This window comes from Myodes glareolus, chromosome 3 (assembly GCF_982192425.1).
Source record: "Myodes glareolus chromosome 3, mMyoGla1.1, whole genome shotgun sequence".
In the NCBI taxonomy this organism is placed as follows: Eukaryota; Metazoa; Chordata; class Mammalia; order Rodentia; family Cricetidae; genus Myodes; species Myodes glareolus.
The window spans coordinates 50,362,506-50,388,710 of record NC_142028.1 but is presented as its reverse complement, the minus strand read 5'-3'; the positions used below and the strand labels follow the sequence as shown (position 1 = coordinate 50,388,710).

At 43.9% G+C, this 26,205-nt stretch overlaps 1 protein-coding gene across 1 annotated transcript in view; it reads left to right on the top strand.

Annotated features, from left to right (window-relative positions):
* Gxylt2 (glucoside xylosyltransferase 2) overlaps nucleotides 1–16,864 on the top strand; it is a 96,168-nt gene extending 79,304 nt beyond the window's left edge. The window contains exons 6-7 of the mRNA XM_085685995.2: nucleotides 4,095–4,267; nucleotides 10,546–16,864. Coding sequence (XP_085542121.2) covers nucleotides 4,095–4,267; nucleotides 10,546–10,728 — 356 coding nt within the window. The 3' untranslated portion in view covers nucleotides 10,729–16,864. The remainder of the gene's footprint in view (nucleotides 1–4,094; nucleotides 4,268–10,545) is intronic.
* Nucleotides 16,865–26,205: the final 9,341 nt, after the last annotated feature.

The window sequence follows — 26,205 nt, the reverse complement described above, 5'->3', positions numbered from 1 at the left end:
ACCTTGATCTGGTGGCAAGGGGCCAGAGGAGCAAAGCTTTCCACACTCACCACGTAGGTCTGTCGCCATTTTGGGCAGTTTTCCAGAAAGTACTGCAGAGAAAGGGAAGCAAGTCAGGCATGTGTGACAAGGCAGAGCATCCCATCAAAACTGAAGTATATAATAATTCTCTAAGGGGGGCAGAAGAGAACGCACATAACCAGACCAGGTATTGAATGTATGATACTAGGGAGTCAGGATCTCTGGAGGACACAGGTTGCAGGACCCATAGCCACACACACTCTTTGAAGGCCTTATTTTAGGTCCTTACTCTCATCCTTCCCAGGACCCCCCAGGGCCCTGGCCTTGGCTGTTTGGTTACATTGAATGACACCACAAAGAAGTACCCAGCCTTAGGAAGTCCTGAGGGCTGTGCTATAAGGGTGATCAGCTCAATTACTTCACATCAGGAGCACTTCTGGACACTGGTGAACTGGGAAGCTCACAAGCCTTGATTTATGTAACGCACAAGAGACAAGAATGACTATTGTAGGGTCCATGTAAGATGGGCGTGGTTTATGTTTTTGGTTTTATTGCTGTTTCAGTACAAGGCCCCAGAAGTGTTAGTTGGTTGAAAAAAAATAGAGTGACGTCAATGGAAGAGAAATAAAATCACAGCAAGGGAACTGAAGGAAAAGGAATTAGGGACAGAAAGCAGCCTCCAGCAAGAGACAAGACTGAGATTCTTATAGTCTAGGAAGGCATAAAGTTCACTCCACTCATTCAGCCTGTGTGCACACACGCACACTCACACACAGAGAGAAAATAAGCACCTCCCTACACAGATCATGTCGGTTCATGTTCCTGTCTCCACCTCCTGAGCGCTGGGATTGAAGGTGTGCACCACCACAACAACCAAACACAACTGTCCTGCTGCAAATGTCTCTGTTCCATTGGTAGATGGTAGCAATTGAGTGGCAAGTGCATCTTTCTGAGAAGTTAAAATAATCAGGTACAAACCATACTGTCATCTTCAGCACCAACTGGATATGAATCATCAGAGCTGCGAGGGAGCCCTGGCACTCTGTGGAGTCTTGAAGATATCAGTCATTAAGGGATATCACCTATAGGGAACCAGTTTTTAATATAACTTTGAGAGAGAAAATAGCAAAGACCAAGGGCTTCAAGAAAGGGTGTTTTGAATTTTTTTTTTTTTTAGTTGTTCTACTTGGTTTTGGACAGGGTCCGTTGTGTAGCCTGTCTTCAGCCTCTCGGTGATGCCTGCCTAGCCCTTCTGCTCCTCTTCCTCCTGCTCATAAAGTGGACAGTTTAAGTTTATAAAATTAACCTGAAAATAAACAGACATATCTACGTATTTGGGGGTGGGTCTACATGAGGAGGTGCACATGTGTGATATGTGTAGAGGCCAGAGGACAATTATGGGTGTTGTGTCTCAGGCCTGGTTTTAGTCCCCTTGGCTTTGGAGACAGGATCTCATTGGCGTGGGACTTGCCACATAGGCTAGTCTGGCTGGTCAATGAATGGCATGGATCTACTTTCTTTGCTTCAGAATGCAAAGATGCTACCAAGTCTGACTATTTTCACACGCGTTCTGGGGACCAAATCAGGCCGTCAATGCTCATACAGCAAGCACTTCACCAACTGAGCTATCCCCCTAGACCAGATCTGTTATCTTCACCTTCCTGCTGCCGATTGCCCTTTCTTTTGATAACAGATTCCATTGCTGGATGGAATAGCTCTTTCCCCATCTCACGTGTCCAAGAGCCCTGCCCTCCAGTGTTTCCCTGCTAAACCAGTCAGACCATCCATTCCCTGGTTTCTAAATCCTGCAAACCTGAGAACAGAATCCATGGCTGGTTCACCGAGCCAGCAGTGCCGAAAAGATGACATCAGTTAGTCCCCACCCCAGATCCTGGAGATGCTCCACTTCTGATTCCGATTCTGCCTCACCTCACATTTTACGGGCTACTTAGTTATCTGCAACCCAACACAGATTTCTATGTCTTGACTATTTCAGACCAGTGTATTTATGACAGCTTCTCCTCTACAGTCCGTCCCCCAATGAAGAAATCTTTTCTTCAACAAAACCAAGGTGATTTACCTTCTTCTTAAACACATTCCGGTTTCTCAAAATCTAATATGATCAGACCTTTTCTTCCTGGAGTGCTCTTCCAAGCTTCTGTTTCTGTCAGAATTGCATTCTGACTAAAGCCTGCATTTAAATGAAATTGTCAAAATAGGACACCACTGTCCTGCAGTGACACAGGGGACCAATGCTTCCTATGATTACACGTGCGATATTTTGCATTTTTAATCCCAGGAAATCCTATTAAGGTGTGAATTGAATTTCTTCCATTTTGTATTTGAGGTTTGGCAGCTGGGGTACGTAGCTGATGTTTAGGAGACATGCAAGACCCTGAACTTATAAACAAATGGTCTTTTAGAACTTATAAACAAATGTGTCCTTCTCCCCCACCCCAGTTGCAAGTTTTGTGTACTTGGGGTCTAAAACTTCCATTAGATTCTCAAAGAGATCTGTGACCCACAAAAATGATAAAGAATGATCCTGCATGTCTAGGGATCACAGGTGTACTGTGTTGTAAAAGACCACTTATTCGTCCTGGCTGCCCAGAACCGAAATAATCACACAGAAATTATATTATTTAAAACACTGCTTGGCCCATTAGCTCTTGCTTCTTATTGGCTAACTCTTACATATTAATTTAACCCATCTCTGTTAATCTATGTATCGCCATGTGGCTGTGGCTTACCCGGTAAAGTACAGGCATCTGTCTCCAGTGGGCTACATGGCTTCTCTCTGACTCCATCTTTCTTTCTCCGAGCATTCAGTTTAGTTTTCCCTGCCTAGTTCTGTTCCCCCATAGCTCTGTTGTAGGCCCAAAGCAGTTCCTTTATTAACCAATGATATTCACAGCATACAGAGGGGAATCCACAATCAGTACTGTGTGCTGGTGTTCATCAGTGTTGTGATTTGAACATAAAATGCTCCGTCTAGGCACCTGTGTCTAGACAGTCAATCCCAAGCATGTTTTGGAAGGAAGTGGTGCCATCAGGAGGTGGAGCCTCACTGAAAGTTTTATATTTGGGTTGTTTTTAATCTGAAGAGAACTCTTTAACTCCTATCTTGTAAGTTTGTCCACCTCACAAAACCTTTCCAAAGAAGTGATCATTGCTGATACTCTTGGGCAGTCCTGTGTGCTTGGCACTCTGTGTTAACATTTGCTATGTATTTTTTCCCTTGAGCTTCTAGGAATTTAACCTAGGGCTTCATGAAGGTTATGTAACTTCTCATCCTCAGCCTGGTGTATTTTAAATTTTTAATAATCAAAATCAGTAAAGAAGTGACTGGTTCCAGATTTCACTGTTCATGAGTGAGAAGTTGGGGTTCAGACACAAGTGTGCTGGTTAATGTTTGTCAGTTTGACACAAATTAGAGTTGCCTATGGAAAAAACACAGTTGAGAAATTAGTTCCATCATGTTGGCCTGTGGGCATCTCTGTGGGACATTTTCTAGATTAATGATTGATGTGGGAGGACCCTGCCCACGTGGGTGAGGCCACCTATATAGTGCAAGTGGTCCAGCTTTATCTAGGAAAGCAAACTAGGCAAGCTATAGGGAGCAAGGCAGTAAGCAACACCCCTCCATGGCTTCCACTTCAGTGCCTGCCTCCAGGTTCCTGCCTTGAGCTCCTGCTCTGACTTCCCTCAGTGACAAACAATTACCTGGAAATTGACATGAAACAAACCCTTTCCTCTCCAAGCTGGTTTTGGTCATGGTGTTTATCACAGCAACAGAATGCAAGCTAGAACACTAGGCTGTTTGATGCCCTGGTTTAACTCCTTATTTTAGGTATTGTTCTGTCTTCCTATATCATCAATAATGGGTGCCCCTTCCATCAGCGATCTCAGAATTTAAGCAAGTATGGTATGGCATATTTGACCTGGGATTCACAGCCACACTCCAAAGCATTGAAATTGTGCAGAGTGTGGCTTTTAAATGTTAAGTTTTAAGCGCCAGTCTTACAAGTGACAGTGGGCACTGACTGTAGCTGTATCTCTTCCTCTGCCATCAGAGTGTCTCTACGTGTTCCCCTGCCAGTGGAACTACCGCCCTGATCACTGCATGTATGGAAGCAACTGCAAAGAGGCTGAGCGGGAAGGTGTGTCTGTTCTGCATGGCAACCGAGGCGTCTACCATGATGATAAGCAGCCCACTTTCCGAGCCCTCTATGAAGCAATTCGGGATGTAAGTGTGCTCGTCAAAGTGGACACTTGCTTGTCAGCATTCGGTGCTTCAAGTGCTATGGTCCATGGGGGTTGTGAAGGCCAACCACTCCCAGGGGGAACTCCTGTGCCTTCTGTCATCCTATGGAGTAAGAGTTCAGGATAAAGAGAATGTAACAAAAATGAGATCGTTTTATTTAGTTTAATGTGTTGCCTGGTTACCAGCTCCAAGCTCTTAAGCAATCATGTCTCACACTGGTCAATTAGAAGTTGTCTCACTGAAAGCAGCGATTGGTCCTTTATTTTTTTTTATTTGTGTATGTGTGTGTACATGTTTGTGTCTGTTGCATGTGTATGTATGGGTGAATGTGCATCTGAAGACCAGAGGTTGACAATGAATGCCTTCCTCAATCACTTTCCACCTTATTTTTTAAAATTATTTTTATTTTATGTCTATGGTGTTTTGACAGCATACATGCATCACGTGTGTGACTGATACCCTTGGAGGATAGAAGAGGGTTTTGGATCTCCTGGAACTGGAATAACAGAAGGTTGTGGGACACTATGTGGATGCTGGGAACTGAGCCCACATACCCAGTGCCCTTCACTACTGAACCAGTTCTCCGGCCCCTCTAATTTTGAGACAGAACCCAAAGCTCACTGGCTTGCCTAATAACCCCAGAGATCTCCAGTCTGTATCTCCCCAGTCCTGAGATCACAGGTATACACCAACACACACAGAGTTTATGTAAGTGCTGGGGATCAAACTCACGCTTTTAATCTTACACAGCAAACACTTTGCCAACTGAGCCATATCCCCAATCCACCAGTCCCTTATTGACTTAGCAATGCAATCAAAAAGAGGTGCCCACTATTTTTAGCACCAAAGGAGATTTGTTAGGGGTGTGTGGATACAACCTAGAGGAATCTTGTCATAGCCAAGAGGCCCTGAGGAACACTCCTGCACCTCATGAACCGTGAGCCAGGAATGGAGAGCTGGAGGACAAGGTTAGGAACAGAAGGTTCTAGATCCAAGTAGAGGAAAGTGCCCGAGCCAAGGTACCCAAACAGGGAGACCTTCAGAAGCGAGCAGCAGGCTAGGCATTCAGAGCTGCATGTGAATATGGCTGCCCAGTGCAGAAAGTCCGAGTCCTTGCTCTTAATGACTTCCTCTGGGAAGCTGACCCTGAAAGAACAGCCCCTCCCACCAGGTCTGCCAGGCAAGCCCTATAGCCTTGTGTGGTGGGTCTCAAAGATCACATTCGATCGATAAAACTCCTGCCCCATGGTTTCACTTTGCATGGTTTCAGTCACCCTGTGTGACCATGACCCAAAAATATTATATGGAAAATTCCAGAATTCATGCTTCATAAGTTGTACCTTGTGTGCTGTTCCCAGGAACATGACGAGATCTGATGCCATCCTGCTCTGTCATGCAGGAATGTGATTCATCTCTTTGTACCTGTAGCCACACTGTATAGATTTCCCACCTACTAGTCATGTCATAGCCACAGGGTATCCGGTCTGTAGGACTCAGTCCTCATCATGGTTTCAGGTATCCATCAAGTATGTAGATATGTATCTCCCATGGATAAGCGATGATTTTTATGTACAATGTTGGCGTGGAGGTAATGGAACCTCATACAGTCTGAGCCCACTCTGTCTTCCTTGAAGAGAAGGGTAGACACGTGTTAAGGAGCAGTTCGGAATTATGTGAACTTGGAAAGCTCTGTGTAGCTCATTACCTTTTGCCTTGAGATTGCGATTGCTAATAGGAAACCAATAGCAGGTACTTACAAGGGGTGCTCTCCTTAAACCATCCCTCCAAGACAGAGCAGGGATCAGCAAAATTTTCCAACATAACCGGGTGTGATAGTGTACGCCTTTAATCCCAGCACCTGGGAGAAAGAGGCAGACAGATCCCTGTGAGTTCAAGGTCAACCTAGGCTACAGAGTGAGTTCCAGGACAGCCAAAGATACACAGAGGAAAACTACAACAACAAAACAATTTTCAACATGATGACTCTGCAGGAGCTTTGTGTTTCAGCATTCACAGAGTCGTGGGAGAACACAGTGCCTTTTTCGTTCTTGTTCTGCCGCTGGCTACACTGGCACTCTGACAGAGGAGGTTCTTAGTTATGACTGTAGGGTCCACCGTGCCGAAAGGATTTGCTGTCTACCCCTCCCCTGACAGGAACCGTTTGCCAAGCCCCTGAGGCAGACTTTATTAAATATCTTTATTTCTTCTTGAAAATTTGGGAACCTGGTGCCAGGATTCGGATACGCACATACTACTGCTATGTGTGGAGGTCAGAGAGTAACTTGGGCTCTTGTTCTTCCACCTCTGCCTGGGGAGGCAGGGGCTCTTTGTGGTTTAGTGCTTCATGTGCCAGGCTAGCTGGTCCCTGAGATTCTGGGGAGTCTACCATCTTCGTCTCCCATCCTACCGTAAGAGCACAGGGATCATAGATACATGCTACCATGCCAGGCTGTCCTTGTGTTCTGGGGACCCAGATCATAGGATGTCACACTTTGCAGCAAGCGCTTTACCCACTGAGCCATCCCCCAGCTGGACTCCATCTCTGTGTGTATCAAGATGAACATCTTGCTAAAGAATTCCAGTTTGGGAAATCCCAGCTCTGTCCTCCCCATAGGGGATCACTTGACATGTATCTAAGCGAGTACCTTTTCTCCTGTTTCCTGCTGTTCAGTTTTCAAAGGGCAAGTGATTAAATTACACAATCTGCTATGCACTCAGTGACATTCTCACACTTGGTTACTCAAACACTGCCTCCAGGGGAAACCCATGCCCAGCACGGGTGGAAGTCGAGGAAGCGTGCAACCGTGTGGGCTGATTGGAGCCCTCTCCACTTGCCCTTGTGTTCTGGCCTGGCTTCGGAATTGAGCAATTGTGGCTGAGTTATGACTCATCTGGTTTGTTCTCACAGGGGATCAGAAAGGCAGCCAAATGACTTTGCTTCTTAAACAGTTGTGCATAATCGCTCCGTGGAGCTCTGCAGTTTGGCCCCAAAAGACAGTTTTCCTTCAGGCACTTCCTTCAGGGCAGTCACTGGCTCCAGATCGGCACAGGCATGAAGACACTCCATTGTGATGCCGTATTCCCCTAGGCCTACCTTTCTCTACAGGGCTGTGGTGTTCTCAGCAGAAGGTAAAGGATCAGAGCTGGCGTTCCGCCTGGGCAGACCTGGGCTCAGACCCCATTTTTATTACTCCCTGTTTAGTCATTAGCTGCTGTTACCTTACCGAGCCTCAGCTGATTTCTCCATCATAAAATAAAGATAAGAATGTTACCTTCTGGGGACTGGAGAAATGGCTCAGTGGCTAAGAGCATTTGCTCTTCCACAAGACCCAAGTTCTGTTCCTAACATTTATGTCAGCTGGCTCATGACCACCTGTAACTCCAGCTGCAGGGGGTTCAGTAACCTCACCTGGCCTCTGTTGACACGCATGCACGCACGCACGCGCGCACGCGCGCGCGCGCACACACACACACACACAGTTTTAAAGTGTTAATAAATACTTTTATATAAATAAAGCTTCCTAGTGAGACAGTTAGGAAGAGTAACAAAATGATGGCCTTTAAACTTTAATCACACGCCTGACAGCTGTATTTAGTATGTAGATGTTTTAAATGGCAAACATTCCATCTCGTTTCATTCCCTAGCTTGCTGTCTTTCCTTCTCTCGTATGCACACAGCCTAACCCTGTGTCTATGTGTTCATGTGATGGATGACAGGTATAACAGCTCCCATCATGACCCTCCTGAAAGCCATCCGGCAGATATTCTTTAGCAATTCTTTCAGCAGTCATCTACAAAAGCCTAGTTTATGTAGGAATAATTCCAGTTGTCCAGAATTTGGAAGCTTGCATATAGACCAAGCCCTGTCTGTGGTCAAGAACCTCTGTTCTAGTAGAGAAAGCCAGATGATATAAAAGTTTCCCATCGCAATCAAACAAAGAACCTATCAGAAGCGAAAGGTGCTTAAGTTCCAAGAGGAACAGGATGGTGAGGGCAGAGAACTGGCTACAGAGGGATGTTTCAGGTTTCCAGGGAAGGCCCGTGTCAGTCTGAAATGCGGTCAGATGGAGGCATTCCTGGGGAAGATGCTGCCGACATAATGTGGAGACTCTCCTGGTGCAAGAGAATTATCTGTATTCTGTCAATCATGTATTTTAATTAATAAAACGCTGATTGGCCAGGCAGGAAGTATAGGCGAATCAACCAGACAGGAAGTAGAGGCGGAGCGTTGAGAACAGGAGAAGGCTAGGAAGGAGGAAGCCCATTCCTCCCACTCCTAGCTCCCACTGCATCCACCAAAGAGGCAGGATGTGATCTGCCTTGCTGTGAAAGGTATGGAGCCATGTGGCTAACATAGATAAGAATAATGGGTTAATATAAGCTACAAGAGCAAATAAGAAGCCTGAGCTAATGGGCCAATCAATTTTATAACTTATGGAGATCTCTGTGTGATTTTCTTTGGGGCTTGCCGGCTGTAGGGTACTGGGTGGGACAGAAACCCCAACAAGCAGGCCCTTCATGTTACACTCTCCAAGGTGGAATGAAGTTGGTGTGCCTAGAGCACACCAGGATAGTCACCTCAACCATCCTGGAGAGCTAGTGGGAGGGAAGCAGATGCAGCAGGGCTCTAGCTCTCCTGGAGCTTTGCAGTGAGAACTAGACTGCAGTGGACAAGAAAGTGGCAGCCGTGATTTATGGTGACTTATGTCAACTAATTGCAGACTTGCAAGAGGGAGGCACGCTGCCATTTGTGAGGTTGAGAGCAGCCATCAGGCAAGAGCTGAGCTAGCGGGGACATTTGGGGGAGTGGGAAGGTAGGGAGAAGGGGCTGTGTGGATAGAATTCATGGGACTTCTGGTTGGCTGGCTGAGGGCTGTGAGAGAAAGCAATGCTGTCCCAAACCTGAGCTGGTGTGGCTCATTCTCGAGTTACCTCATCACCTTGGTGATCTGTGCACTGAGACAATGTTTCTGACGACCTTGAAGGAGTGGGAGATGTGTTCTAGGAAAGCGGATTACCCATCCACTCTGCTCTGGTGCTAGGGGCCTTGCCCTTTAACCTTTCTGTTCCTTAGGCTTTTCATTGGCAAAAGTTAAATTCCCCTTTCTCTTTCAACAGGATGGTGATAAAGCTTGCCACATCACATGCTAGTTTCTAAGTAGCCCAAAAGGTTTATTTTGGAAAATGCTGCTCGTTCATGTATCACATGAGAAAATAAGAGACTTTAAACAAGACAAATCTTCAAATGTCCAATACACAGTAAATTTAAAAATTCAAAGTTATCACTGACATTTGGCCTCTTTTCCCCCCAGCTTCCATGCCTGACCCTACCCGTGGCTCAAACTCAGGACTTTGGAATCCAAAGCAAGTGCTCTACCAGTGAGCCATATCCCAACCTGGTGCCTGGAATAGCGAAGAAAGCTCATGGCCAATACATTAACTTGCAGTTGCTGAACTCTTGACCTTCTGTAGCCACCGCAGACATGCCATTAAGTTTCACGAATGGCAAAAGGATAAAAGATAAATAAATAAATAAATAAATAAGGGCTGGAGAGATGGCTCATAGGCTAATAGCACTTGCTGCTCTTGCAGAAGACCCAGGTTTGAATATGGTGGCATAATTTTAGTTCCAGGAGATCCGGTACCCTCTTCTGACCTCTGTGGGTACTAGGCATACGCATAGCGCACACACTTGCATGCATACACATAAAATGAAAACAAATCTTTTGAAAATAATAAATTTAGTGTTTGTTTGGTAGATTTCAAAATGACTATCTGCTTTAGACTTGTATGCATTCTAGTCAGGGTGATCATATATATGTATATGTATATATGTACACACACATACACACACCACACACACACATACACACACATACATACATATATACATATACATATATATATATGGACTTCCCCTTAGTGGTAGATATTGTTACATTGTCTTCAAACTTGAGGAGCCTTAGAAAACACAAGTAAATCATCTTTTTTGGTTTGTTTTCCAATACAGGAAAACTGGGCATTGTGGTATATGCTGTAATCCCAACACACTAGAGATGGAGGCCAAAGGATTCCAAAGTCAAAGTCATTCTCAGCTAGAGGAGGCCCTGCTTCAAAGGAAGAGAGAAAACAGAACTGAGAGGCCAGAGAGTTAAATGATTCCTTGGGGCTGAACCACTGGGTCGTGTGTTTTACTGAGAGTGACTTGTGGTTTTAATCAGCGCTTGACTCACAGGCTCTTTCTTTCTTTTGTCATTCAGTTTCCCTTTCAAGACAATCTGTTCCAATCCATGTACTACCCCCTCCAGCTGAAGTTTCTGGAGACAGTGCACACACTGTGTGGACGGATACCCCAGGTCTTTCTGAAGCAGATTGAGAAAACGATGAGAAGGGCTTACGAGAAGCACGTCATCATCCACATGGGCCCCAACTCCATGAGCTGAGTGCCCCCCTTGCTCTGAGTCAGCCTGGCGTCTGTGACTGAGGACGTGGATCGTATGCTGCCCAGATCAGTGTGTGCATATTTACTGGTGCTCTGTGACTGTTGTGGTTCAAACGCCTGGTTACATTTTGCTTGAGTTGTTTATCCCAAAAAGGGAATGTGCTTTTCTTTATTGTTTTTAAATACTATTTATCTTTTTTAAAAAAAGTTATTATCATGAATTTAACATTTTGTCCCAGCGGGTTGAGAGAGAAAAGGGAACTTTTCCTAGCCCTCAAATATGAGACCCTGTCAGTGTATGAAAGATCATAATTATCTGATATTCTTTAGAACCTTGCTATGCAACTTGCTCTCTCACCCTCATCAAGAAATAATGTGTGTTGGGGCTGGCAGGATGACTCGGTGGTAAGAGCATGTGCCACCATGCCTGATGGCCTATGTTCGATTCCCTCGAATCGAGAGGATTCTAAGAGGATTGACTCAAGTTTTCCTGACCTTCATGTGGGCCCACACTCACACCCACAAATAAAGAAATGTAATATTAAAAATAACAATAGGGGGCTGGAGAGATGGCTCAGTGGTTAAGAGCACTGACTGCTCTCCTTGGGGATCCAGGTTCAATTCCCAGCACCCACGTGGTAGCTCAAAACTGTCTGGAATTCCAGTTCCAGGGGCACTGAATGCTTTTCCAGAGAACCTGGATTTCATTTCCAGCACCCACATAATGGCTCACAACCACCTGCAACTCCAGGTCTAGGGGATCCAATGCTCTCTTATATCTTCCACAGTCAATAGGCACATAAACAGCGTGCATAAAATAATAGCTTTTAAAAGCTAAAAGAATAATAATATGTTATGAGACAGACAAACTTGGAGAGAATAAAGGTCAAGAACCACAGTCAAGATTAGATTAGACATAATCCTACCAACCCCTGGAAAAGGTTGTCACCACTGTAATGCATTTCCTTCCAGACTCGTTAAGACTCCCCTGATTTCTGTGTTTCCATTGTAACACATTTAAAACGTGCGACCTCGGTAAAGACCAGCCTCTGTGCTAAGGGTTCACGTAGGAGACTAAAAAGCCAGACGAGATAATTACAGCACTGCGGTGTCTGGAAGAGGCTTTCAGATCAGCTAATTGGGCAGCATTTCAAGATGAAGCGTGTGTCTGAGAGTGCCTCCCAGAAGAATTGCCGCGCTCCGAGGAGGGCGCAATCATGAGAAATTTCTATGCAACAAAAGCCTCAGAGAGAAAGCCCAAGGGATCTCTTTAGCAAAGAGGTCTGATTTTCTATTTCTCCACGGACAAGAGCACTTGACTGAACTTCTGCACAGTGGGTAGAAATCAAAGGACAAGTTCAGGTTTTTGAGGGGGCTTTCCTTGTTGTTATTTTAATTGTATTTTTAACTGTGTGTCTGTGTCTGTGTACGGGCATGTAAGTGCAGGTGCCTGTGGTTACCAGAGCAGGAGGGCATTAAATCCCTTTGAGCTTGAATTACAAGTGGTGAGTCTCCTGACGTGGGTGCTGGGCACTGAGCGTGGGTCCTATGCAAGAGCAACAAGTGCTCTTAATCACTGAACTATCTCCCCAGCCCTTGCTTTGTTTTGTTTTGTATTTTTAAGACAAGATTTCCCAACCTGCCTGCCTCCACTTCCAAGTAAGTACTGAAATTTACAGGTGTGTGCCACCACACCCAGCTCCAGTTTCAGATTTAATTTGCTCAAAGTAAATATTTCAGATGATTTCACAGGCAAGAAAATTCAAATTCCTGCCAGCCTCAGGTCTCTCTACCTTTTTCACTGTGGTTAGCCAGCTCTTAGCTTAGAAGCTTTGCAATTCTATCACCTAGCTACAGTAGAGGAAGTTCTTATTCTATCCCCCAAGAGGGATCTGACTTAATCCCTAGTTGCTCTGAAGGTTGCTATCAGGGTAGAGACATTTTGCATAATCTTTATTTATCTCAAATGACTTTTACATAAACAACCTTTTTTATATCGCTGGCAGCCTAGGGAACTAGGAGGGGCCTATATCATTTCCGTGAAGTAACAGAGAAAATGAGAACGTACTTGATAGAAGTACATTTCTCTAAAACACATGTTTGTGTAAGATGAATCCTATTTCCCAGGGAGGAAGAAATTGAAAATAAACATCCTGAGTCCTCTTCATCCTCCACAGAAACCAAACTGAAAGTGGGAAGTAATAAACATTATTTTTATTAATGCGATGTAATAGCCCATTTATCAGAATCCAGTAGGTTATCTCCATTCCTGTATCAGCAGAAATGGCTCGTCCTGAGGAGATAGCAGAAAACCTGTGCTACAGAGGCAGCTGGGGTAGACAGGATGGTAGTCACAGGTGCAGAGCTGGAAGGCTAAGCTACGGCCACTCTCCCCTCTCGCCTACAGCCTGGTTCTCAGGGAAACCACCCTGGGATGTACTGCTCTCATTTCCACTCTTGTTTTGTGTCCTCACCAGCAGACACTTATTTTGGTTCTTTTCCGGCTGTGGGCATATGGGATGCATGGTAAATACCCACAAACTAGGTTTTGGTGACAGAACCAGGATGTACACATACAGCACTGACCTCGAGTCCAGTATTGCTTTTTGTCTGTTCAGAACATTCAGTGAACCCACAAGCACTATTTAGATTTTTTTCATTGGTTACCAGATCTAAAGACCTTTGGTCCAGCTTTCAGAGAAGTCTTCGAATACAAAATACAACAATGCCTTTGACTTTATGAAAACCAGGTCTACTCACAACACTCTTCTGTTTGATGCCAGTTGAAACTGTAACACTGTTGCCAGTGAAGGTCAATGGTAGAATCTTAAAACATTCTAGAAGGACCAATTATGATCATGTGACACTTTAAGACCTAATGTGATTTTCCTTCACCATGGAATTCCCATGCTGTGTTCCAAAATTTTAGGTGTTTAGTGGAGAATTTAAGAAAAAAATTCTCTTCCAACTCTTTGTATCAAAAAGTGATAAATATTATCCTTACTACGATACAAAGCGGGGCTTTCTCTGCCTTTGGTATTTCCTGACAAACACCTTTGAAATCCAAGAGTCACACATATTTATTCAATGAACTTCTAAAACGTGCTCGATCTGTGGTAGGAAGTCACAGGCTGCCCTTCTACTCCTTAGGCCACACTAAATCCGTACCTGGGACAGCTAAGGCTGGTTCTCTCATCTCCAGGTCTGTCCTTCCTTTTCCCCTCCTCTCCCCTTTTGTCTTTAGTCACAGTTGTATTGCTGTGCAGAGACACCTTGACCAAAGCAACTCTCATAAAAGAAAGCATTTAATTGAGGGTTTGTTTACATTTAGGGGGTTAGTTCATTATCATCCCGTTGGGAAGCAAGCAGGAATGGCCCCGGAGCAGTAGCTAAGAGCTTTACATCCTGATGGGAGCAGCAGGCAGAAAGAGAGACTGGATGGACCTAGTGTGGGCTTTCAAAACCTCAAAGGCCACTTGCAGTGACACACCCCCTCCAACAAGGACACACCTTCCATCAACTGGGGACTAAGCATGCAAATATGAGTCTATGGGGAGGTGTTTTCATTCAGACTACCACATCTCCCCTCTCCTGCCTTCCCTCTTAGCTATGGATTCTGTGGAGAATGTCAGAGCCCTCTCTAATAGCAAGCCGTGACCATGCTTTTGGCATGTGAGGTTTCAGTGTCAGGATTCGTAGAAAGGCTGGCATTACTTCTTGCTGTTTATTTCCAATGTAAATCTGAGAAATTGTAACTTACGTGAAAATTTGAATACTTGAACAAGTGCTGTCGACAAAATCACTTTGAGTGTCTCCTTGACTTTGACAATTGCATTTTAGCTTTTGGGGCACAACACTCTAAGCTTCAGCCTTTCGTGACATTTGGATCTCATAGCCAACACTCCGCTGTGAGCCGTCTGCACTTCCACTGTCTGCTTCTGAAATGGTCATTTATACACTCCCAGAGGGTATCCAGCATTTCTACGACTGCATTTGTAGTGCCCATAAGCAAAAAGAAGCAAGCAAACCAAACCATGAATAATCAATTGTAGCTCCCAGCAGTAGTTCTGGGCATGGTGATTCACGTCCGTTATCCCAGTGTTTGGGAAGATGGCCGCGCTCAGAGGCTAGCCAGGACTACATGGTGAGTACCAAGTCAGTCAGGCCTTTCTCAGACAAAAATGGGGCCTGGTCAGATGGGACTGGAGAGATAAATGGCTCTGTGGTTCAGAGCACTGACAGCACTTTCCAGAGGACCTGGGTTTAATTTCTACCACCTACGTGGTGGTCTACAACCACTTGTAACTCCAGTTCCAGGAGGATGTAATGTCCGTCCGGCATATATGCGATTCACAGACATACATGCAGGCAAAATACCCACACATACAATTTTAAAAAATTCAAAACACATGTCTTTAATCCAAGCACTTGAGAGACAGTCAGGTGGATCTCTGTGAGTTTAAGGTCAGTCTGGCCTACAGAGTGAGTTCCAGACCAGCCAGGACTATATGGTGAGACCCTTTCTCAAAAACAAAACAAAACAAAACACACACACACACACAGAGAGAGAGAGAGAGAGAGAGAGAGAGAGAGAGAGAGAGAGAGAGAGAGAGAGCGCACTGTTCCAAACAGAGTACAGTTATGTGACTGATCTTGAGAGTGACTTGGTAAGTTAAAAACCATAGCCTGCCCTGCGAACAGGACATCTATGGCACAAATGTAGAATTATAGTAAATATTATTTGGCATTTGCTCATAAAGGATGAATGCCATATGTTTGATGAACCAAAATGGACATTGTTTCATGATCAAGTTCAGAAATTCACCACTAGTGTGATTGTGTCATGGAAAAGAGCAGAGTCATTCTTACGGTTTTGTTTCTTGCTGCCTTTTTCTTTTTCTTTTTCTTTTTTTTTTTTTTGTTTGTTTTTGTTTTTTAGAGACAGGGTTTCTCTGTAGCTTTGGAGCCTGTCCTGGAACTAGCTCTTGTAGCCCAGGCTGGGCTCGAACTCACAGAGATCCACCTGCCTCTGCCTCCCGAGTGGTGGGAGCCGTGCACCACCACTGCCTGGCTTCTTGTTGCTTTTTTCATATTTGCCCTCCTCTCTCTGTCTCTGTCTCTGGGTAGTATAGTCTCTTTAGTGGACCAAGAGACGGAACTTGGGGACCCCTGTGTAGGCAGAAGAGAAGTCCATCTAGATGGGACCTTTAAGACGTTTTTAAAGTCTACACCCGCACATACTCATGCCTTATGCACACACATCACATGCTTTTTTTTTTTTTGTCTTGGTTTTGGCTTTTCAAGACAGGGTTTCTCTGTATAGCCTTGGCTGTCCTGGAACTCCTTTTGTAGACTAGGCTAGCCCTGAACTTACGGAGATCTTCCTGCCTCTGCCTGCTAAGTGCTGGGATTAAAGGCATGCACCACCACTGCCCAGCCATCACATGCCTTTTAAAAGAGACACCAACTTTGGCTGTATCTATGAGTTGAAGAATTATACATGGTCAATGCTTAGGTCATTTCTTAATAACCCTGCTGCCATCTAACTCCGACAAGATTTCTCGGGCAAGAGAGAGTGCTTTGTTCTCATTTTTGTTTTTCACAGGTCAAAACTGGAAATATTCTCCTGAGTCTTCAACATAAAACTCATGTGTCACTACATGTGTGAACATGTGAGAATCGGGTGCAGTTTTGCTTCACTGGGTTGACATGCTTGTGTTGTTATTGAAAAATCATGTCTATTGTTCAGAGCTCCTAAGGAGTCCTTGAGTGTATTTTTTATTGGAAAATGCTGATGTTTTGTGGTTGTACGTTTTGTTTGCAAAGAAATGCATTTAAAAAGAATAATCCAAAGACAAAAAATTATTACAACGAGTAAGATAGGAGACAAGTACCAAGGTGAAATAGTTGTCTCATCTTTTTAAATGCCGTCTCTCATTTTACCTTTTTTAAACTAAAAGCTTTAAATATGTGTTATTTGATATTACTTTTGAATTATGTATGTATGTATGTATGTTTTTCTTTATAAGATGTTAAGCCTAAAAGTGTATCTTAAGTATGTATAACTAGTAAAGAGTATTTAATAAGTAGCATAGTTTATTTTTTAAAAATCATTAAAAATTTTACTGTGCTTATAATAGTGTCATAAGTTGTTTGATTTTTGTTGTTATTGTTTGGTTTTTTAGTTTTTGTTTGGTTTGGTTTCTTGAGACAGGATTTCTCAGTAGTTATGGAGCCTGTCCTGGAACTCACTCTGTAGACCAGGCTGGCCTTGAACTCACAGAGATCTGCCTGCCTCTGCCTCCAGAGTGCTGGGATTAAAGGCGTGTGCCACCATCACTCAGCAAAGTTATTTGTTTTTTTTTTTAAGTCGTCTTTTTTATCCAAGGAATAATGAACAGAGTTTAAAGAATCTGAGAATGATCTCTCCATAATCCCTTGTTGTGTTTAGCAAAATTGTGCTTGACTTGTTTGGCTATGGTACATACAAAAGGAACCAAAATGCTTCAAAGGTTTTGAACTGATAGAAGTATTTCTCCTATCATCTCTTTTTAAAATCAACACAAGGTGTTCAGTTTATCTACTGAATTTTTCCCCTCATATTTGACTAAATTTGAAGTGTCCACCCCCACCCCTGACAGGGTTCTCTGTGTAGCCCTGGCTATCCTATAACTAGCTCTGTAGACCAGGCACTTCCTCCACGGTAACACATGCCTTTGATTCCAGCACTCAGGAGGCAAAGGCAGTCAGATCTCTGAGTTCAAGGCCAGCCTGGTCTACTGAGTGAGTTCCAGGATAGCCAGGGTTATATAGAAAAACCCTGTCTCAAAACAAAATAAAACCAAAAAATATATAACTATGTGTTTATGTGTGTACGTTTGTGGGTATGTGCACATGAGTACAGTGCCTGAGGAGGCCAGAAGATGGAGTCAGATTCCCTGAAGCTTGAGCTATCGGCTGTTGTGAGTGGCCCAATATAGTTGTTGGGAACCAAACTTAGTTCCTCTGCAAGAGCAGTACCTGCTCTTAACAGGGAGCTGTTTCTCTGCCCCTCAAAATTAAATTGTGCTACCATCATCTGGTAGACCACAATTCTCTACACCTTACAAGCCTCTTTGTGTTAAGAGAATAAGAGATGACTCTCCTGTTATGCAATGTTCTGAGGAATAACTGAAGAAATGTACAATAAGTACTTGGCACATGATAAACACTTGGTTTCTATATAAATGCTAACTAGGCCTGTTACCAGGGACCTGGGTACTGAAGTAGGAACTTGTGATACAATAAACCCAGTTGGATTGTACCAACCCAGATCCAAACAAAGGCTGCTCTGCCATGACCTTTGACCTACAAAGCATGGGATGGGATGTTGACTTGTGTACATCTCACTGTTCATCATCCGGGAGTTCATGAAAGCGCCTTTAAACTCATTTTAGTCTGTGAATATTAAGGTAGTATAAGGCTAAAATATTAAAGGAGTGAAAGCAAAAGTGTGAGGTCCCAGACAGGTAGAACCATGACAATACCTACGTGGTTCTTGATGTTTATTGAGTGAGTGGATGTTTTTCAGAATATGTTTCCTTTATGATGTCATACAGTTAGGAAGGAGATGGAAGTTCAGACCATGGAACAAGTCTGGCATGTCTTCCCAAGGTCTCATTCTCAGGATTTGAAAACTATACTAAATGTAGTGGTAGTTGAAGGTAGGGGTGTAACTCAGCGTAGGACACTGGCCTAGCGTGCTCAAGGTCCTGGTTTCAATCCCCAGTCTCTGATCCCCAAATAAAGAGGGGAAGAGGAGAAAGAAGGAGGGAAAGGAAAAAGAAAAGAAAGATGCTATGATAGAAAGTAATAAACAATAATGGTTAAAGATACATTCTACTTCCCCTTCTGGGGTGATCCATGTCTGTCTCTTGTTGATTGAGGTTTCTGTCCCACCCGGTCTCACAGTTGTTTGCCCCAAAGAAAACACACAAAGGTCTACATTAATTATAACCTGATTGGCCTAGTAGCTCATGCTTCTTATTAACTCTTATAACTTATAATTAGCCCATAATACTTGTCTGTGTTAGCCACGTGGCTTGCTACCTTTTTCAGTGAGGCAGTCACATCTTGCTTGCTCTGTGTCTGGCTTCCTGTGTGTCTGGGTGACAACTGCAGACTGAAACATCTCTCTTCCCACAATTCTCATTGCCCTGCCTCTGCTTCCTGCCTGGTTGCCCTGCCTATACTTCCTGCCTGGCTACTGGCCAATCTGTGTTTATTTAAAATACAAGTGACAGGGTACAGACCAATGTCCCACAGCAGTCTCTCAGGGTTCTCCTTGTTTCCTGTCTTCTCTGGGGTTGTGGATTGTAGACTGGTTATCCTTTGCTTTACATCTAATATCCTTTTATTCATGAGTACATATTGTGTTTGTCTTTCTGGGATTGAGTTACTTCATTTCGGATGGTTTTTATACCTTGCTCAGCCTAGATAGAGGAGGGCATTGGTCCTGCATCAGGTAATAGGACAGACTTTGTTGACCTCCCATGGGAGGCCTCACCATCTCTGAAGGGTAGATGGGAGGTAAGGTGGGGAAGAGATGGTAAAAGCAGGAGGACGGGAGGGAAAGGGAACTCGGATTGATTTGTAAAAGAAGATTGTTTTTAAAATAGAATTTTAAAAAATCATAAAGTAAAATAAAAATTTTAAAAAAAAGATACATTCTAGGTCAAGCACCACAGAGCATGCCAGTAATCCCAGCTCTCAAGAGGCTGAGGTAAGAGGATCTTGAGCTTGAAGCTAGTGAGACTGTGGCATGTGTGTGTGTGTGTGTGTGTGTGTGTGTGTGTGTCAAAGACACACAGAGTTGTATGAAGATGCTGAGTAATAAACAACTGAGTTAGCTTCCTCTGTTTATCATCCCTGCTACCCTGCATCCAAGTCCTCTGACTTCCTCCCAGCCCCACTCCTCCCTGGGAAGATCCTTCACCACTCCTATTACAGTAATGCCCAAGTCGCTTTTCAGATCCAAGTAGTCTCTGTGTGATGCATCCCCAGGTTTCCTCCTGGCGCTCTTTCCCCATTTCTTTGCAAACATCCACTCATCTCTCCAAGCCCTTTCTGTCTAGCATTCTCTTTGCCTCCCTGTTCAGATCTTAATGAAAGTGGCATTTTTTTAACAGCTTCTGTGATCCCCCAAAGATGACCAGGCCTTCTTGTACACTCATTTGTATGTGTCACCCTGTACATTGTTGTGTCTGTCCATTGAAATACACAATAGTGACAGTAAGTCAGGCATGGTGGGGCACGCCTTCAATCCAAGCACTCAGGAGGCAGGGGCAGCTGGATGTCTATGAGCTCCAGAATACTTTGTTCTACATAATTTGGTCTCAAAAAAATCAAAGAAATAGTAACAATACAATACTTGTGTCATACTTAGTTTATTGACCGTCTTCCCCAGTAGACACACGATTCCTTAAAGGAACAATCCGTTCTATCCTGTTCTCTGTCCTAGACTTTGATGATGAACACATACACTCCTCATCACAGTTAATAGAAGAAATAAATTATTTGGCTGCTTGCTCATCTGGGACCTATCAACAAAGCTTCAGAACATTGATTTTAGTTACCCTTAAAAACTGTATTACCTAAGTTGGGCGATGGTAGCACACATCTTTGGTGCAGAGGTATAAAGTCCTGTTCACAGAAAATTTATTGAGTTGTTTACCCATAAGAAGATAAATATACCTTCCCCAAAGCAATGTGCCTTACCCTCTCTGAGGAGTGGATGGGGGGGGGTGTGGTGGGGGATTAGGTGGATAGAATGGGAGGAGGGGAGGCATGGAAACTAGGATTGGTATGTAAAATAAAGAAAAAGATTGTTTTTTATTTAAAAACAAAATGAAATAAAAAAGAAGATAAGACTAAGGCAGAGACCATTTTAAATTATTATCTGCTTGCTTAATTTTTCACTCTTTCCACAGACTGCTCTGTATGACTGTACGGAGGGCTTTTTCCTGAAAACCACCCTATTCCTGGTACCAATTTATTTCATCATTAACTGTTTAAATAGTAAATGACAGCAAACATAGCTCCTTTAGTGTGGAGGGGTGTGTGTGTGTGAGTGAGAGACAGACAGAGAGGCAGATACAGAAAGACAAAGAGACAAAATATGAACTTGGGTTGGTTTGGTAAATGAAATGGTACCTGCCTCCCACCCCCCCCCAAAAAAAAATCTATGTATATTCAAAGGCCCAAATGATGCCAAGAGAAATGTATCTCTTTCTTCAATGCCTTTGTCATGAATATTTTATTGAAAACCATTGGACATCCTTCTAGGATTCCAGCCATCAAATTTTCATGTCCTTCAATAGCATCTTTCCATCTGTAGAAACTGTCTCCATGTCCAGATGACAAAATGACATTGCCAAGCTGGGTCAAAGCACCAAGAAAATTATTCTCCTAGTGTTTGTTTTTAAATAATTAAAAAACTCATTTTACCTGAATGGTGAACAACCATTGGTCACACAGAGACCACCCCAGAAATAATTCAGTTATCTAACCAAATAGACAATAGAGGTATCTTGTCATAAGCCTTATCTGTTAGACAAGAGTATTTTAGTAGTCCCCTACAATTGTAGGCAAAGTCTTGAGTGTCAATGTATCTTCCTCACTTCTGTAGTGTGTATGTCACCTAGGACATGTAGAGTGTGACTATAAAGGAACTTGTGAGAACACCTGTTCTTACTGAACACATAGGACTTATTGAAACAATAACAGTCTCCTTCTCTGGGATTGACATGTTGGGTTAAATGACATGTTAGAAAATTGGATTCTTCTACAAATTATTTTTATCTGCGTGTAACACACACACACACATTACAGTACACATGTGGAGATCAGAAGTCAACTTGTAGGAATCAGTTTTTTCCTTCCACTATGTGGGCCCCAGGGATCAAATTTAGGTAATCAGGTTTGGCAGCAATGCCCTTACATGCTGAGCCATCTTACTGCTTTAGAAACTGGGTTTTTCATTTAAGTTGTTATTAGGATTTTTTTTTCAAGAACACAGAGTTAAAAGAAAAATTAAGAAGTTGTAGCATGAGGGCCAGCTTGTTGGGGTTTCTGTCCCGCCCGGTACCCCAACAGCCGGCAAATCCCAAACAGAAATTACACACAGGACTCCATAAGGTTATAAACTGATTGGCCCATTAGGTCAGGCTTTTTGTTAACTCTTATAACTTATGTTACCCCATTATCCTTATCTATGTTAGCACATGGCTCCGTACCTTTCTCAGCTGGGCAGGTTACATGCTGCCTCTTCAGTGGTCTGTACAGGAATGCTGAGGGAGCTCTGCTTCCAGAATACTCCCAGTCTTTTTGCTCCACCCCTACTTCCTGTCTGGCTTTCCCGCCTATACTGCCTGCCTGGCCAATCAGCGTTTTATTAAAATATGATTGACAGAATACAGATAATTCTCCTACACCAAGAAGTTATAACATTTTGGGTATACCAGTGTTGGAAACCTGATCAGTGACTAGAACAGGTCCCCTGATGGTTTACTATTGCTGGCACATGTGTGGTAATATAGGCAATAGTTAACACTCGGATGGTTTGCTATTGCTGATGTAGGATCCAGCCATGACAAGCTCAAAAGAGGCCTGAGTCTCAGTAGTTACCCTAAGACAATACCTGGTTCCAGGAAAGACCACAAACTGAGACCACCCAAGACACCACCCAGGAACAGACCATCCAAAGGAAATTCCTAACATTCCAAACATTGTAGTTGGGATCACTTGCCAGCACACACCTGGTATAGGTGGTTCTTCTATTTGTGTGTTGCTTTCATTGGTTGAATAAAGAGACTGCTTTGGCCTTTTGATATGGCAGCCCTTAAGTGGGTGGAGTAGACAGAACATAATTCTGGGAGGAAGAAAGCAGAGACAGGCAGACCCCATGAATCACGGGCCCAAGATGGACATAGGTTAGAATCTCTCCCAGTAAGCCACGACCTCATGGTGAGATACAGATTATTAGAAATGGGTTAGATCAAGATGTGAGAGTTAGCCAATAAGAGGCTAGAAATAATGGGCCAGGCAGTAATTTAATTAATACAATTTCCGTGTGGTTATTTCGGGTATAAGCTAGCCAGGCAGCCGGGAGCCGGGCGGGACGGAACAAAGGACCCACTCCTCTTACTACACACACCCATCATTTTTTCTCCTGGACACCCCTAGACAAATGTCAGCCAGTCAGGGGTCCTGAACCTTAGAAACCCCTCACCCCCCACCTTTGCTACTATAAAAACCCAACCCTAACTGAGCTTGGAGCTCTCTACTCTAAAACATTGGATACATGGAGAGTCCGAGTTTGCAAACTTGTGTAATAATAACGGCTCTTTGCTTTTACATACAGGACTCAGTCTCCTAGTTGGTTTTGGGGGAACACTGTGATCTGGGCTTAGCATGGGCACATGTGTGATAATGTAAGCAACAGTTAATGAAACTGAGATGTGTTCAAATGGGAAAATGTTTAAAGTCAAGTTTTAATTAGGAGGCTGGAGAGATGCCTCTGCTCTTCCAGAGGACCATTGATTCCCAGTCCCCGCATGACAGCTCACAACCATTGGTAACTCCAGAGGGAACTAAGAGGTACAACATACTCTGAGAATATTGACATACATACAGACATATTACCATTACACATTAAACAAAAATATAGGTTGAAAAAAAGGGAAAGAATTGGCCAGGTGGTGGTAGCACATGACTTTAATCCCAGCACTCAAGGAGGCAGAGGCAGGTAGATCTCTGAGTTCAAGGCCAGCTTGGTCGACAGAGAGAGTTCTGTCCAGCCCAGGACAGTCAGAACTACACAGACAAACTCTGTCTTGAAAAACCAAGCAAACAAACAAACAAGCAAGCAAAAGAATTAAAGGAGTTGGTTTGTTGTACATTAGGATTGAAACTTTCTAAAGTTGCCCTCCATCTCACAGTTTCTGTGTATACAGCTATCACTGGGCTTTCTGTGTTGTTCTCCACAACACACACACACACACACACACACACACACACACACACGAGTTATATGCAAAGTTCTTCTCATTCCACTTCCCAGTCCTGGCTGACTGAAGGCTAGCCTCTGCCACCCACTTTTGCTTGCTTTATGGCATGCTGAAGGTGCCGAAATATGAACATTTCCTGGAATACTCTTCTAAATAGCCTGACCGGAGTGGGTGTGTCTATACCCTGGCTGACTCTCAGCAGGTGGGTAATGGAATTTCTGCTCCACAATTTGACCCGAGAGTCCCCCAGTGGAAGAAATCCAAAGATCCAACAATAGGAACATCTTTGATAGTGGGTGCTTTATTGGCCTCCTTGCTTTTCTGTCTTACCCTAATCTTTCTACCCACAGTTCCGCAGTCTTGGCCCCCAGGGAAAACACTTATGCAAATCTTTGTTTTATCATCTGCCATGGGTAACACCTTTGATTTTTTTTAATTATTATTTTAAACAGCTAGCATCTCATTTTGTCTGCTTGGTTGGCCTGGAACTCACTGTGCAGATCAGGCTGACCTTGAACTCACAGAGATCCACCCTGCTTCTGCCTCCAGAATGCTGGGATTAAAAGTGTGCGTAGGGACTTCTGGCAAACCACTTACTGTAAGAGTCTATGTTTCTCCAAGTGTGGTCTCAGAGGCCACATTTGTTAGTATTTCCTCCACCCCCACACCCCACTTGGACCACAGTTCCTACAGTGTGTACTTTGATCCAGCGCACCAGAATTACCAATGATTGATTATCCCTGGGATCCTGCCTTAGATTTAACTGAATCTTGAACCTGCACGCAGACTTCCACAGCTGGCTTTGAGTGGTGCAGGCATGCTGGAGCTCTCTGCCTCTGAACTCCAACTCACGGCCACATTCCGTGTTTAAACAAACCCTTCGGGTAACTCAAGAATCACTGATGTAGACACTGAAATGGAAATTCTCTATCCTACTCAGTTCTGAGGCCTCAGGTCTGAGAATCTTGGGGGTTAAGATTCAAAATGTTCGCTTTCTTCAAGCTTCTCCAGGCAATTCTAATTCTCTCTGCAATCTGAGAATGATCAGTCTGGTGTGTTACCAACGGCAGATTTTAGAAGTGTCAGGACCTGGGCATCTCTGAAAGATGAGTGTTCTCAGCCCGGCAGTGGTGGTGCACTCGGGAGGCAGAGTCAGGTGGATCTTTGTGAGTTCGGGACCATCCTGGTCTACAAAGTGAGTTCTAGAACAGTCAGAGTTGTCACACAGAGAAACCCTGTCTCAAAAAACAAAAACAAACAATAATAAAAGCATGAGTATTCTCTTGGGAGTCCAGGAAAAGAAGATTTAATAACACTGGGATTTTTTTTTTCCGAGACAGGATTTCTCTGTGTAATAGTCCTAGCTGTCTGGGACTTGCTTCATTGACCAGGCTGGCCTTGAACTCACAGAGACCCACCTGCCTCTGCTGGGATTAAAGGCGCCTACCACCACTGCCTGGCTGAACAATGGGAATTTTGACAAACATAAATTAGTGTCTGTCATTTGATTGTGTAAAACATTCCACTGTCACTGGACGTGGTGGCACGTGCCTTTTAATCCCAGCACTCAGAAAGCAAAGGCAAGCAGATTTCAATGAGTTCAAAGTCAACCAGTTTATGTAGTAAGATCTTATCTAAAACAAACAAACAAATAACCCACCAATCAGAACAAAACCCATTCTACTGTGGAGGCTGGGAATAGCTCAGTGGGTAAAATTCCTGGCTCTGCCACCACAAGGACCCAAGATAGAATTCCTCAGCACTCACGCCAGAAGGCTTAGTTGCATAATCCCTGCTCTGAGGTGAGAGCAGGTGTATCCCCTGAGCCCAGTGGCTCACTGAAAAACCCTGTCTCAAGTCACTAGGCCGAGAAAAGAAGACACACCATGCTCTGCTCTGACCTCTGTGTTTGCATGCGTGGGTGCAGGCACTCATTCAAACACACACACATTGTGGGATTCCCCTCTGTGTGCTGTGATTACCATTAATGAATAAAGAAACTGCCTTGGCCTGTTGATGGGGCAGAACTTGGGTAGGCAGGGAAAACTAAATGGCATGCTAGGAGAAAGAAAGCAGAGTCAGGGAGAAGTCATGTAGCCCCGGGACGGAGATAGACGTAGGAACTTTTCCCTGTAAGCCACAGCCTTGTGGCAATACACAGATTAATAGAAATGGGTTAAATTAATATGTAAGAGTTGGCCAATAAGAAGCTATAGCTGAAGGGCTAAGCAGTGATTTAATTAATACAGTTTCTGTGTGATTATTTCTGGACTGGGCATTCAGGAACTAACAAGCAGCCTCCTCCTCTTCCTCCTCCTCCTCCTACACACACACACACACACACACACACACACACGCACACCTAAATAAACAAACTTTTCATTTTATGTCCAAGGAGAGTTGAGAATTAAATTCTTTAGCACAGCTTCACA